This window comes from Gasterosteus aculeatus, chromosome 20 (assembly GCF_964276395.1).
Source record: "Gasterosteus aculeatus chromosome 20, fGasAcu3.hap1.1, whole genome shotgun sequence".
Lineage (NCBI taxonomy): Eukaryota > Metazoa > Chordata > Actinopteri > Perciformes > Gasterosteidae > Gasterosteus > Gasterosteus aculeatus.
This window is the reverse complement of record NC_135707.1, coordinates 3,189,214-3,199,246: the sequence shown is the minus strand read 5'-3', so window position 1 is coordinate 3,199,246 and position 10,033 is coordinate 3,189,214. Positions and strand designations below refer to the sequence as shown.

Below are 10,033 nucleotides of genomic sequence, written 5' to 3'. Positions count from 1 at the left end.
AAGAGCTGGAAAGTTGTTTGAATGAGAAAGTAAGAAGTAGGCAAAGAGGATGTTAATGAGGGAGGCAACAGAGAGACCAAAGGCTACCCGAGGAGACTCAAGTCACAGAGCGTCAGGGTTATCTTTGGTTTCTTTACTGCCTCTCTGATCGATGTCCTCCTAACCTGCTCCCAGAGAATTGGTCGGGTTCATTGTGGTGCAATAACCCTTTTCCTTGATAATGGATTGAAACGGTGCTCCGTCAGATCAAGTGACAAACCATGAGACATTCAGTGGTGGACTGTGTTTAAATGTTTGAGACTTTTTAAAGTTAGCTTCTTTCTACGGGCTGCACATGCACACATGTACATTTCAGTTGTTTTTATTTTTCTATCTTTTAATGAAATCTAAATGAATTCAAGTGCAACCAAACAGGAGAAAGGAGAGTTGAATGTAAAACGTTGCTTCTCTCTCAGTGTCAGTTGGTCGCTCGCGAGCCAAAGTTTCACACTGAGCTGCTGATACCAACACAGCAGGATATTATATATATATATATATATATATATATATGTATATATAGTGAAGAAATATTTCACTGCTTTGCCAAGCAGAGTCATACCAAAGTGCAGCTGGGGCATTGTTATTTTGGAAGCGGTATGCTGTAGAGAAAGGAACCTGTCAAAGACATCCGAGCTCTCGTTGAGTCCAGTTCGACAACATTTTGTGCCGCCACCCGAGTAACACGTACCAACATTCCTGGTTTGAGCCCCGGTGTTTTTCCATTCTGGAAGTTTTAAGGTCGTAGGTCAAACTTAAGGTGTCTCCAGGAGATCAACATGACAGTAGAGCCGCAAAAGTTCCTCCAATCTTCTTATTTCAGGCCTTTAAGAAATTATTCAAATGCGATTATAGTAAATGTGCAGGACTTGTAATATCTGGTCTCTGGTTGTTAAAAGCAGACCAGCTGCAATGATTGCAAACCACTGGTTTAGTATCGACACAAACGCTTCATCAATGCTTTTTGATTTTCCGGATCCGGTTATCCGATCTTTGACATTCCAGAACTGTGTTTTCAATTCATTATTCAATGTAAGAAAAGATCAACAGTCCCATGTCGGAGTCGTGGCATTTCCCTTACATCAATGCGTTCCTTCCCCATCGGGGTATTAATGCTGTTCCGGTTTCCCCTTTTGACTCGCTGCTAAAACTCAAATGACCCAGCGTTAATTGATGTTTTTTGATGATGCCCTGCACAACACAAATCACATTACTGATCAGACCAAAGGTCTAAGCCTCGAGTTGCATTGTACACAAGTGTAGTAGAAAAGAGAATGAATCCATCCTGGTGGATTTGTGGAAAGGGCACCGCTCACAACACCATTTTACTTCCATCAGTGAGCGTGTGATTCAGAAGAATCCATCGATTCTGTTCTTTGATGGGAGCGTATAAATATGTTGTCGAGAGTTATCCCCTTGATTTCAATTTGGTGGCTTTTATGGGAGGGATGTGTTTACCTCTTCCCAGCATCTTTGGAAGTGTATTTTTATCTTCACATTCTGTAAACTTGGCAGCTCGTCTGTTTGCCGGCATCAGTTTTTTCCTTCTTGTCTGTTTGTGACCCATCGGTCACAACCGATCACAGACGTTTTTCTTTGAGAGTAAAGTGGAGACAACATTGAGATGAAACATTGATTTTAAAACAGGAAAAGATGGACCCTTCTGAACATTTCTGCTGAAAAATCGAGTTTTTCCCTCCACTTTTCTAGAGCAGATCCAGAGTCACTGTCCCCGCCAACCCCTGTACACCGAATTAGATCGAAGCTGCTGCTCAGTCTTTGCGACTCGAAGAGGCCGATGAGGTGAGAGACGTGCAAAGGATGATGTGTGCATGCTTGAAGAGCAAGAGGAAAGGGAAAGCATCTCTGCAATCAAGACCGAGCACATCGCGATTATGAACTGACGAACCACGTCTACAGCAGGTCAATGGGTTCCATTTAAAGCCGACGTGGTCTCTGAGGTTTGCAAGCGACGGCTTTCTAATCTCCCAGCCAGGTGGCAGACTGCGGTTACAGCGGTTACAGGAGAGTACAGTCAAACAACGGCCTAAATTAAAATCAACCAAAGGAGGAAATCACCGCGAGGATGTTGTTGCTCACAAAAAGGTGTCCGTGATCATAACCGACGGAAAACAGCGGATGATAAGACTGTGTACACAAAGAGCAGCGCATACAATATGCAGACGTCAATAAGGCTTCAAAATAGATCAGTAAAGAAGATTATCTCTGCTTTGGTGCAACGAATCCACACGGGCTTTACATGTCACTCTCGCGAATGCAATTTAAATTAAGCCGGCCGTTATATTAATGCCTGTCAGTATCTGAAAGTTTAGCTTGCTTACTTTATATGTGAGAGGTTTGACTTGGAGTACATTTTAGAAATCTTGCTGTATAGCAGCTCCGCTCATTATGACCCCAGCGTATTGCTAAAAACCACATTAAAACCACATTTAGTTAGCACGGGATTTATATTCAACAGTGACTTTAAAGTCAGTTAAATGAACCTACAGTGTGCAACATGTTACTTATCATTTAAGATGCAACAAGGGAATAACACTTTGGTTGAACTGCAAACAACCCGATAGAGATAATTCAAGGAGACGATGAAGGGAGAAAAAATCCAAATTCAGGAAAATCAAGAAGAATTAAAAATGAACTTTTCCTTGAGATTATGATGATATTATCTGAATGAAGCTTACTTCAAAATTATGATGATTGATCATTACATATACTATTTATTTTTTAAACTTGGAATAAGCATTGAGGACCACATTTTTCATATCTCATCTGATCTGATATCTTATATCTTTATATCTGACATCAGATAAAAGGGAAAGAAGATTCCCCGAATCGAATATTGCATAAAAACAGATTCAAAAAGCATCAGCACAAACTGATTGTTGTTTATCTAATTGTATGAAAGCAGGGAACGTGTCGGCGCTATGGAAAAAGCCGGCCGCTTTAAACAGGTTTTGCTTTCATTTTTAAACGCCACAGAGTTCACAGTTCAACTGCATTAGGATTGGCTCTTTGCCACATAAGTAAGCATGAGCCGTCTATGTAGGAGTCAAGACCTCAAGGCGAAAAGGTTGTTGAAAAAAAAAAAAAAAAAAGAAACACTTGAGTAAGTTCAGTATTATGAAATCGACCAATTTAGTTTGACTTTCTTGCGCCACAGGTGAGCTGGTAGGTTTTCTAACTCAAGGATGTCGCTCTGCCACAATGTCAGCTGGAGGGACATTTTTGGGTGTGCACACTAAGTATATTAATGAAGTAATTAGTTCAGTTCAGTTCAAACATCTACTGGTGTGTCACCTCACTTATCCCATGAACGCGTTGCAGCAGGTGTCGACACCCGACGCATTCCTTTCACAGCCGGCGTTCCATCCACCGGAGCTCTACCTGCGTGCTGACAAGTCAAATGTCTGACGTGAGAATCAGGAGATCTGTTTGTTTACAAGACACATGGGAGACCAAAGCAAGGTGGGCCTGTTGGGGAATGACAGGCACAAGATTAAACGGCGCTTTTGTTTTGTTTGATTTGTAATCACTGTACGAACTGGTGTGCGGTCGGCGTCTGGGGTTCACCTGAGGGCGAAACTGGGGCACGTCTGCTCGTTAATGCTGTAATTGCTGCAGCTCATGTACACTGATTCATCGCCGTTTCATTTAAATGAATGAGTTGGTCTCATGACATCATTCATTTGTTAAACTATGAGGCGACAACAGGTTCTACGTAGACGGCATTCGACACCGTAAACACCACAGGTGTGTTCCTGAATCCGAAATAGGCAGGACGGTGATACTTACGCCTCCTCACGTCTCAATGTAAAAGACGGCTCTTCCTGTGCAAACGCTCGACGGCAGTTAAAACAACGACTGATTGTGATGACTTACGTTAGTGAAAATGTAGCATTGCCGTCAGTTCAGATAAACTATTTTATTACGAAATAGCACGGCGAACTTTGCAGCGAACCCGAGGAGTGCGGCCCCCCTGATCGAGCGCGGGGTAAAGTGTCCCCACTAACCGCCCTGTGTGGACAAACATGTTTTTTCACCCTCAGTCTTTTGCAGTTGAAGGTTCTTCTTCATTTACTTCCAACTCTACCAACCAGAAATAACCAGAAAAACGAGAGAGACAAGGAAGGAGAGAGAGAGAGAGAGAGAGAGAGAGAGAGAGAGAGAATGCATGTGGGCGGAATCTGTAGTAAGGAAACAAAACGGGAACAAGGTGATAACGTGCCAAAGTGCACCTGCACACCTGAGCGAAGCCACTCCTTTCCCACGACGCGTTAAGAGATGGTTGTAAAGCAAAGGGCCGGAACAACTCACTGTAAAACCTCTACAGCTTTTACGTGTTTTAAGTTTCCACTCTGGTCTGAGGACTTTGGCCAATAACAGGGTCCAGTTTAGATCTTCTGCGGGTTTTTAATACATGTCGCTGTCGTTAAAATTGACTTCTTAGCAGCTTCGGAGTCTCTGACGTTCCTTCGGTTTTTGTGATCTCCACACGGAATGACGACGTGGTCATCATGAAGGTCATCGCCCTGCTCCTGTTCTGCTACGGTGAGTCCAGAGGAGCGGATTTATGTTTTCACTTTACAGACGTTGATAACAGGCAGCGAAACACTTAATGGGTCATTTTTATTAGGAGAAAGAAACGACACTAATGTAATGAAGCCTGTAATGTTTGTGAGTGAGAGGGATTCCGTCTCTCTCTCTCAATGAGCACTTTGGTTTTGAATGATAGTAATCGATGGAAAATGCAATTATATTTTAGAGTCTAGCTGATGTGACATTGGACAGGCCCCAAAACGTGCTGATTTCAGATTGTGAGTCAATTTTCACATCGCCGATACACAGCATGTAGAGATAATATGTGCCGATTTGGTGACTCACTAGCTCAGAGTTGGTGGCTCTGCATCATGAATATGGGATCTACATGGAGAATATCAAAGATGGGCACAACAAGGGGGGACATTTATTTACAAAACACAGTTGCTTGCTGCAACGTGCAGGTTACGGTGTTACGCGGGTAACGGCGAAATGCAAAAGACCTCACACAGCTCTTGTTACAGTACAGATCACTTTCCCTACTTGTAATTTGGGGTATTAAAAATAAAACTGTACCCCACTATGAATTTGGATTTCATGAATTGTATAGATATCATGAAAATCCGACCAGGCTCTTGTGGACACGGATTCCACGTTAGCATTCGCCGCGCGATGACTCACAGACTTCTCACCCGTTCTCTTCTCACAGCGTGTCTTTCGACTGTTAACGGCAAAGTGTATTTCGTCTCAAAGAACTTTCACAACGTGCTCCACTGGGACGTGGCGGCGCCGGCCCACCCCGGGGAGGAGGTCCTCTGCAGCGTCCAGTACCACAGGTAAGAGTTACCATGACGGATGGGTGGCGAGAACAACTTTTCTCCCAACTTTTCTCCCATCGCCAGCCTCAGATCCCCCTGCAGAGGAGGAGGTTTAACTGTACGCCCTGAACGTGGGGGTCCTAGTCACGGCAAAATACTGTAATTTGTGTCCCCTCAAAAAGTAACTGTGTGCTCCGGCGGATGATGTGACACGTTGAGTCGTTGCTTCTGCTGAATTTCACTGCGCTGCGTTTTCCCGTTTTAGTGACGCAGCCGACCAGCGGTTCCTGATGAAAGAGGGGTGTCAGAACATCACTGCTCTGGTCTGCGACCTGACGGCAGAAACGCCGTCAGTTCACGACGTCAACTACCGCGCTCGGGTGTGCTGTAACGGCGACTCGTGTGGCACAACCACGAGGTTCAAACCCATAGCACAAAGTAAGACTCCCTGCACGCGTGCATTCCTCCACTTCCTGCCGAGGCCAGATGTATTCTGCTGCGACGCGAACCATTCAACTCTCTTTCTCCATCCCCCCGTAGCCGCCCTCGGTGCGCCCGCCTTGTCCACGCACGCCACTGCGTCGTCCCTCCATGTCGATGTGACCGTTCCCCTGGGGCCAGACGGAGTCTCCGTCGCTGATATCATCACCACGAGCAAAAAACTGCCTTACGAAACTGGGTTAGTTTATACCTTAAACATCACCCGGCCACCGTGGGCCGCGCAGGTGAGTCCCAATTTAAACCGCCGAACATTGTGCAATCATGCAAACCATCACATGTGTGAAATAATACAAATAACGTTACCATCCAGGTGTTGCTTTCTTTCTTCAGGTAAACGAGAGAACAACTGGCCAGTTTGTCATCGACTTGAAGAAGGGCCGGACTGAGTACTGCGGCTACGTGGTGTACAAACCCGAGACGGAATCAGGCCGCCCGGAGAGCGAGCGAGCCCCCTTCTGCGTCACACTGCCAGGTGAGCAAATGTACTAACGATGGTCAACTTAATGGGAAAATCTTCATAATATACTTTCTTTACATCACTTAAACTTAACTGATGGCAGCCACTTGGAAACAAGCGAGAAATATCGAGACGGTTTGTTATGAATTTGTCCACTTTTTAAATGCCTGCATCCGGACAAATTACCATATCGGTCAAGGACAGGAACACTGTGATTTATTCATTTTGGCCTCAATGACGACGGTTATTCATTCTGAGTAAAATAAAATGAACTCGTCAACTTGAAACTTGAAAGTTTTCCTTGAAAAGGAGCTCTTGGCACTAAGCTCTCCCTCTTCTGTTTCTGCCGTACTGATGAAATAGGAGATTAGATTACTCTGTTTGTAAAGGTGACGTTTGTCATGTCTTAGGTTTCCTCCACTGCAAACACCGACTATTAGTAACCATTCTAAACACATACGGGTAACATTAACATGACACAGGTGCAAATGCATTTTCCACAAACCAACACTCCCGAAGACGGAAACTCCCCATCTCGCTTGCTATTTCTAAGAAGCGCTTATAAATTCTGGTACACCCACAGCCTGTCACAAAGAATGTCCTGAAACTGTCACAAAGGGAATTTTTACCCGCGGTTTCAAAGCGCTTCAGGGCGTCTGCTATCACAGATGTGTTGTGTGCTTGGTGTATGACGTCAACTCCTTTGTGCCTCAGGTGATCCTCTGGAGCTCCTGCCGTGGCTTCTCGTGGGCGCTGCTCTTCTCGCCGCCACCATCGCAACGTCGGTCGTGTGCATATGCAAATATGTGAACGGCGGAAAGGGAAAAAGCATGCCACAGATATTGGTAAGATACCTTTCCGTGATTGCCTTTGGAAACCAGGAAATGTTGCCTTAGGGTTGTGCCACAACAAGCTAGAAGTTATTGAAGGTACTAAAACACTAAGTTGTTGGCGTTTCAGTGACTCATGCTGCTTTCGGTAATAATATAATGACATGCATTGTGCTGATGAAGCAAAACATTCTCTGTCGTGTGCATGGTTAGCGTTGCCCCGTTTAGTCATAGTGTACATTTAATTATCGTCAAAACAGGTAATCAGCTCCAGCACCACGCCCACGCATATGCAGTCCCTAGACGGGTATCTCAGCATTTCCAAGCCGGAGATCTACATCAAAAGTGAAGAAAGAGAAAACCCAATGATCCAGGGGAATCCTGAAATTACCCCGTTAAGTTCAGGAGCTTACTCCCCCCAGGACAACCTCGGCCTAAACTGGCCAGATGGCACCGGCTCCTCCGTCGGCACGGAGGGACGCCGCGGCCTGACCCCAGATACAGAGGACACGAGTGCTCAGTCCTCCGAGACCTACGGCGTGGTAGCTGTCCAAGAACATAACAGAGACGTTCCGCCGGCGACCGGCAACCGCAGAATGCTAGCGCTGCCTCACGAGGAACCTGGCGAGGACGTCGGCGTCGGGCGACGGGACGCCAACGGACAACTCGTGCTGCAGATACAGAGCAGCGGCGACGGCAGAGGGACACCCCTCGGCCCGGAGAGGACACCTCGTTTATCGGACCTCATAGACTCCGGGACGGACGGGACGGACGGGCCGTCGTTGGCGTCCCTCAAGAGCTTCGACGGCTCGGAGTTTTGGGACTCGGGGTGCGACGACAGCGGCGTAACCACGCCAACGCACACCTACTGCAACGGCCACTATCCCCTGTCGCAACCGGACTCGTCTTATTTACAGCAGGGGTGGACGAAGGCGTCGCCGGGTGGCGCCGCGCGAGGGTCAGGCTACAAACAAAACTGTTTTACCACGATGCTTCACGGGACTCCATCCAAAGACGTTTGTGGATACAGAACGACGGGCTACGACGGACGTCCCACAAATGAGGAGGGGGGCCGGAAAGAAGGAGACAGCGAAGTAGAGGAGACAAGGCAAATCCTGCTGGGAGGTTGGGTAACATAACGCAGGCTAATGTGCACTGGAGGAGGTTGATGGACGTGGTGATGGATGAAGGTTGATCTGCAAAGAGACATTTAACAACCACATGCGGACCTTTTAACTACAAATCAGAGTGATGCATTATGCTGTTTATCCGTTTTCTATTTATTTATTAATTTACGTTTGTATTACCAAAAAGTATGGATAATTCTGAATTGTGTGTTTACATTTCAAGACGGAGAATATAAATTTGTTATTGCAACAAACAATCATTTTCATGTTTAAGCAGTTCACAGATTATTTTCTTTTTAAAAATGTTCTTAGCTGTTTTTAGATCTCCTTGCTTTATGTTTGGATGTTTTAATGGTTTTATGTGAAGCACTTTGAATTGCCTTGTTTTTTTGAATGGGGTCGTTAAATAAGAGCAGGTAATCTCCACATTCGAAAGGCTGAAAACCGCATATCTAAATTACCAAAATAGTTTCCAATTATTTTTCAGTCGCCCAGTCGTACTTTAAACGATGTTGAATTGTTGAAAGCGGAACATGGAATTCATTCACATCGTTATTGTGATATTAAGACGTGTTACAGCTAAAGTCTGCGCTATTATTATTTTAAGGGGTTTGAAATGCGACTTAAATCACACAAAAAAACTATTGTTCAACAGTTTGTAAATGTTTACAATTGTGTAGCATCACTTAGCGACACATTATTGCAACTTATCGCAACGTAGTGTAGTCGGCCTTAAAGATTTGATGTGAAATCAAACGTCCTTTTGGCTGAACAAAGCATGAGACGTTCTCACCTTCTGAGATGACTGAATCACTGCTGCAATCTTCCTGTTTACGGGGCCTCTGTGGCCCACACAAACACAATAAATACTTTGTATATTTCCACATCACAAAGGTCATTTTGTAATCGTGACTGTTTGCTGTGGCCGGCTGTGCGTTAGAACATATTAGAAGGTGCATTCATGAAGCCGCGCTGATAACAGCCTCGCACACATTTGCACACAGCTTCATTCTGTCGAGATTAGATCAGATTGTCGAGATGTCCAGATTTCTAGTAAATGTATTTTGGTTTCTTCAAAGGTCTCGAATCAAAACTGTCCATTTTCTTGATTAGCTAGTTCGTTTGGGTGAAGTTTTTAAAGTTGTGTTTTGCGTTGCGTAACGTTTGCAGATCCCAAGGAAAGAAATAGAATATATTTAAAGAAATAGAATATAAGGAAATGTGGCTTAAAACTACCTGAAAGCAGCTTCGAGCGTGATTCACCTACAAAGAGGAAGTGATCTTCCCGTTTACAGAATCTGCACCCATCGGACTTCTTCTGAGGAATAACATGAGCTGGTTTGAGAGCCGTTGTGTGCTCAGTCATGCAACAAAACAAACACACACACAGTAAAGGTAAGATACATTGTATACAAACATGTATATACACTATATATGTAGTTTTAGAGGATCTACAACAAGAATTTACTAGTTCTATGTTAAATTATATATGTAAGGATATATTCCACAGTCACAAGAAAAACCCACCCGGCAGCTGTGACACTTTGTTTCTCTTTCAGTCTCTCTCCGATTCCGCAGCAGATCGGAGGGGAGATCTCAACAGGCATGATAATAAAACTTTATTCATTCATTGAGATCACAGCCGAGGCATATTTATATTTTCTGATAATGTCCCGCATGGAGTAAACTGGCTGCAGTGGAAATGTATTC

The 10,033-nt window shown here is 44.7% G+C and overlaps 1 protein-coding gene across 2 annotated transcripts; it reads left to right on the top strand.

Annotated features, from left to right (window-relative positions):
• Positions 1 to 4,309: 4,309 nt before the first annotated feature.
• Positions 4,310 to 9,216, top strand: ifnlr1 (interferon lambda receptor 1). Of its 2 annotated transcripts, none has more exons than XM_040164193.2 (7): positions 4,310 to 4,602; positions 5,300 to 5,426; positions 5,674 to 5,846; positions 5,949 to 6,133; positions 6,240 to 6,381; positions 7,081 to 7,211; positions 7,457 to 9,216. In XM_040164193.2, exons 1-7 carry the CDS (start codon positions 4,569 to 4,571, stop codon positions 8,333 to 8,335), a joined length of 1,671 nt encoding a protein of 556 aa, XP_040020127.2. In that variant the 5' UTR covers positions 4,310 to 4,568; the 3' UTR covers positions 8,336 to 9,216. The 2 variants fall into 2 exon arrangements, with proteins under 2 accessions (XP_040020127.2, XP_077950644.1); XM_078094518.1 differs by having other exon boundaries at positions 4,461 to 4,602; positions 5,344 to 5,426.
• Positions 9,217 to 10,033: the final 817 nt, after the last annotated feature.

Excerpts from the sequence above, each read along its gene's own strand:
- ifnlr1 (XM_040164193.2), top strand. The coding sequence starts at position 4,569 with ATGAAGGTCATCGCCCTGCTCCTGTTCTGCTACG. Across the intron at positions 6,382-7,080 it reads CTTCTGCGTCACACTGCCAG|GTGATCCTCTGGAGCTCCTG; the intron begins GTGAGCAAATGT and ends TTTGTGCCTCAG. Across the intron at positions 7,212-7,456 it reads AAAGCATGCCACAGATATTG|GTAATCAGCTCCAGCACCAC; the intron begins GTAAGATACCTT and ends TCGTCAAAACAG.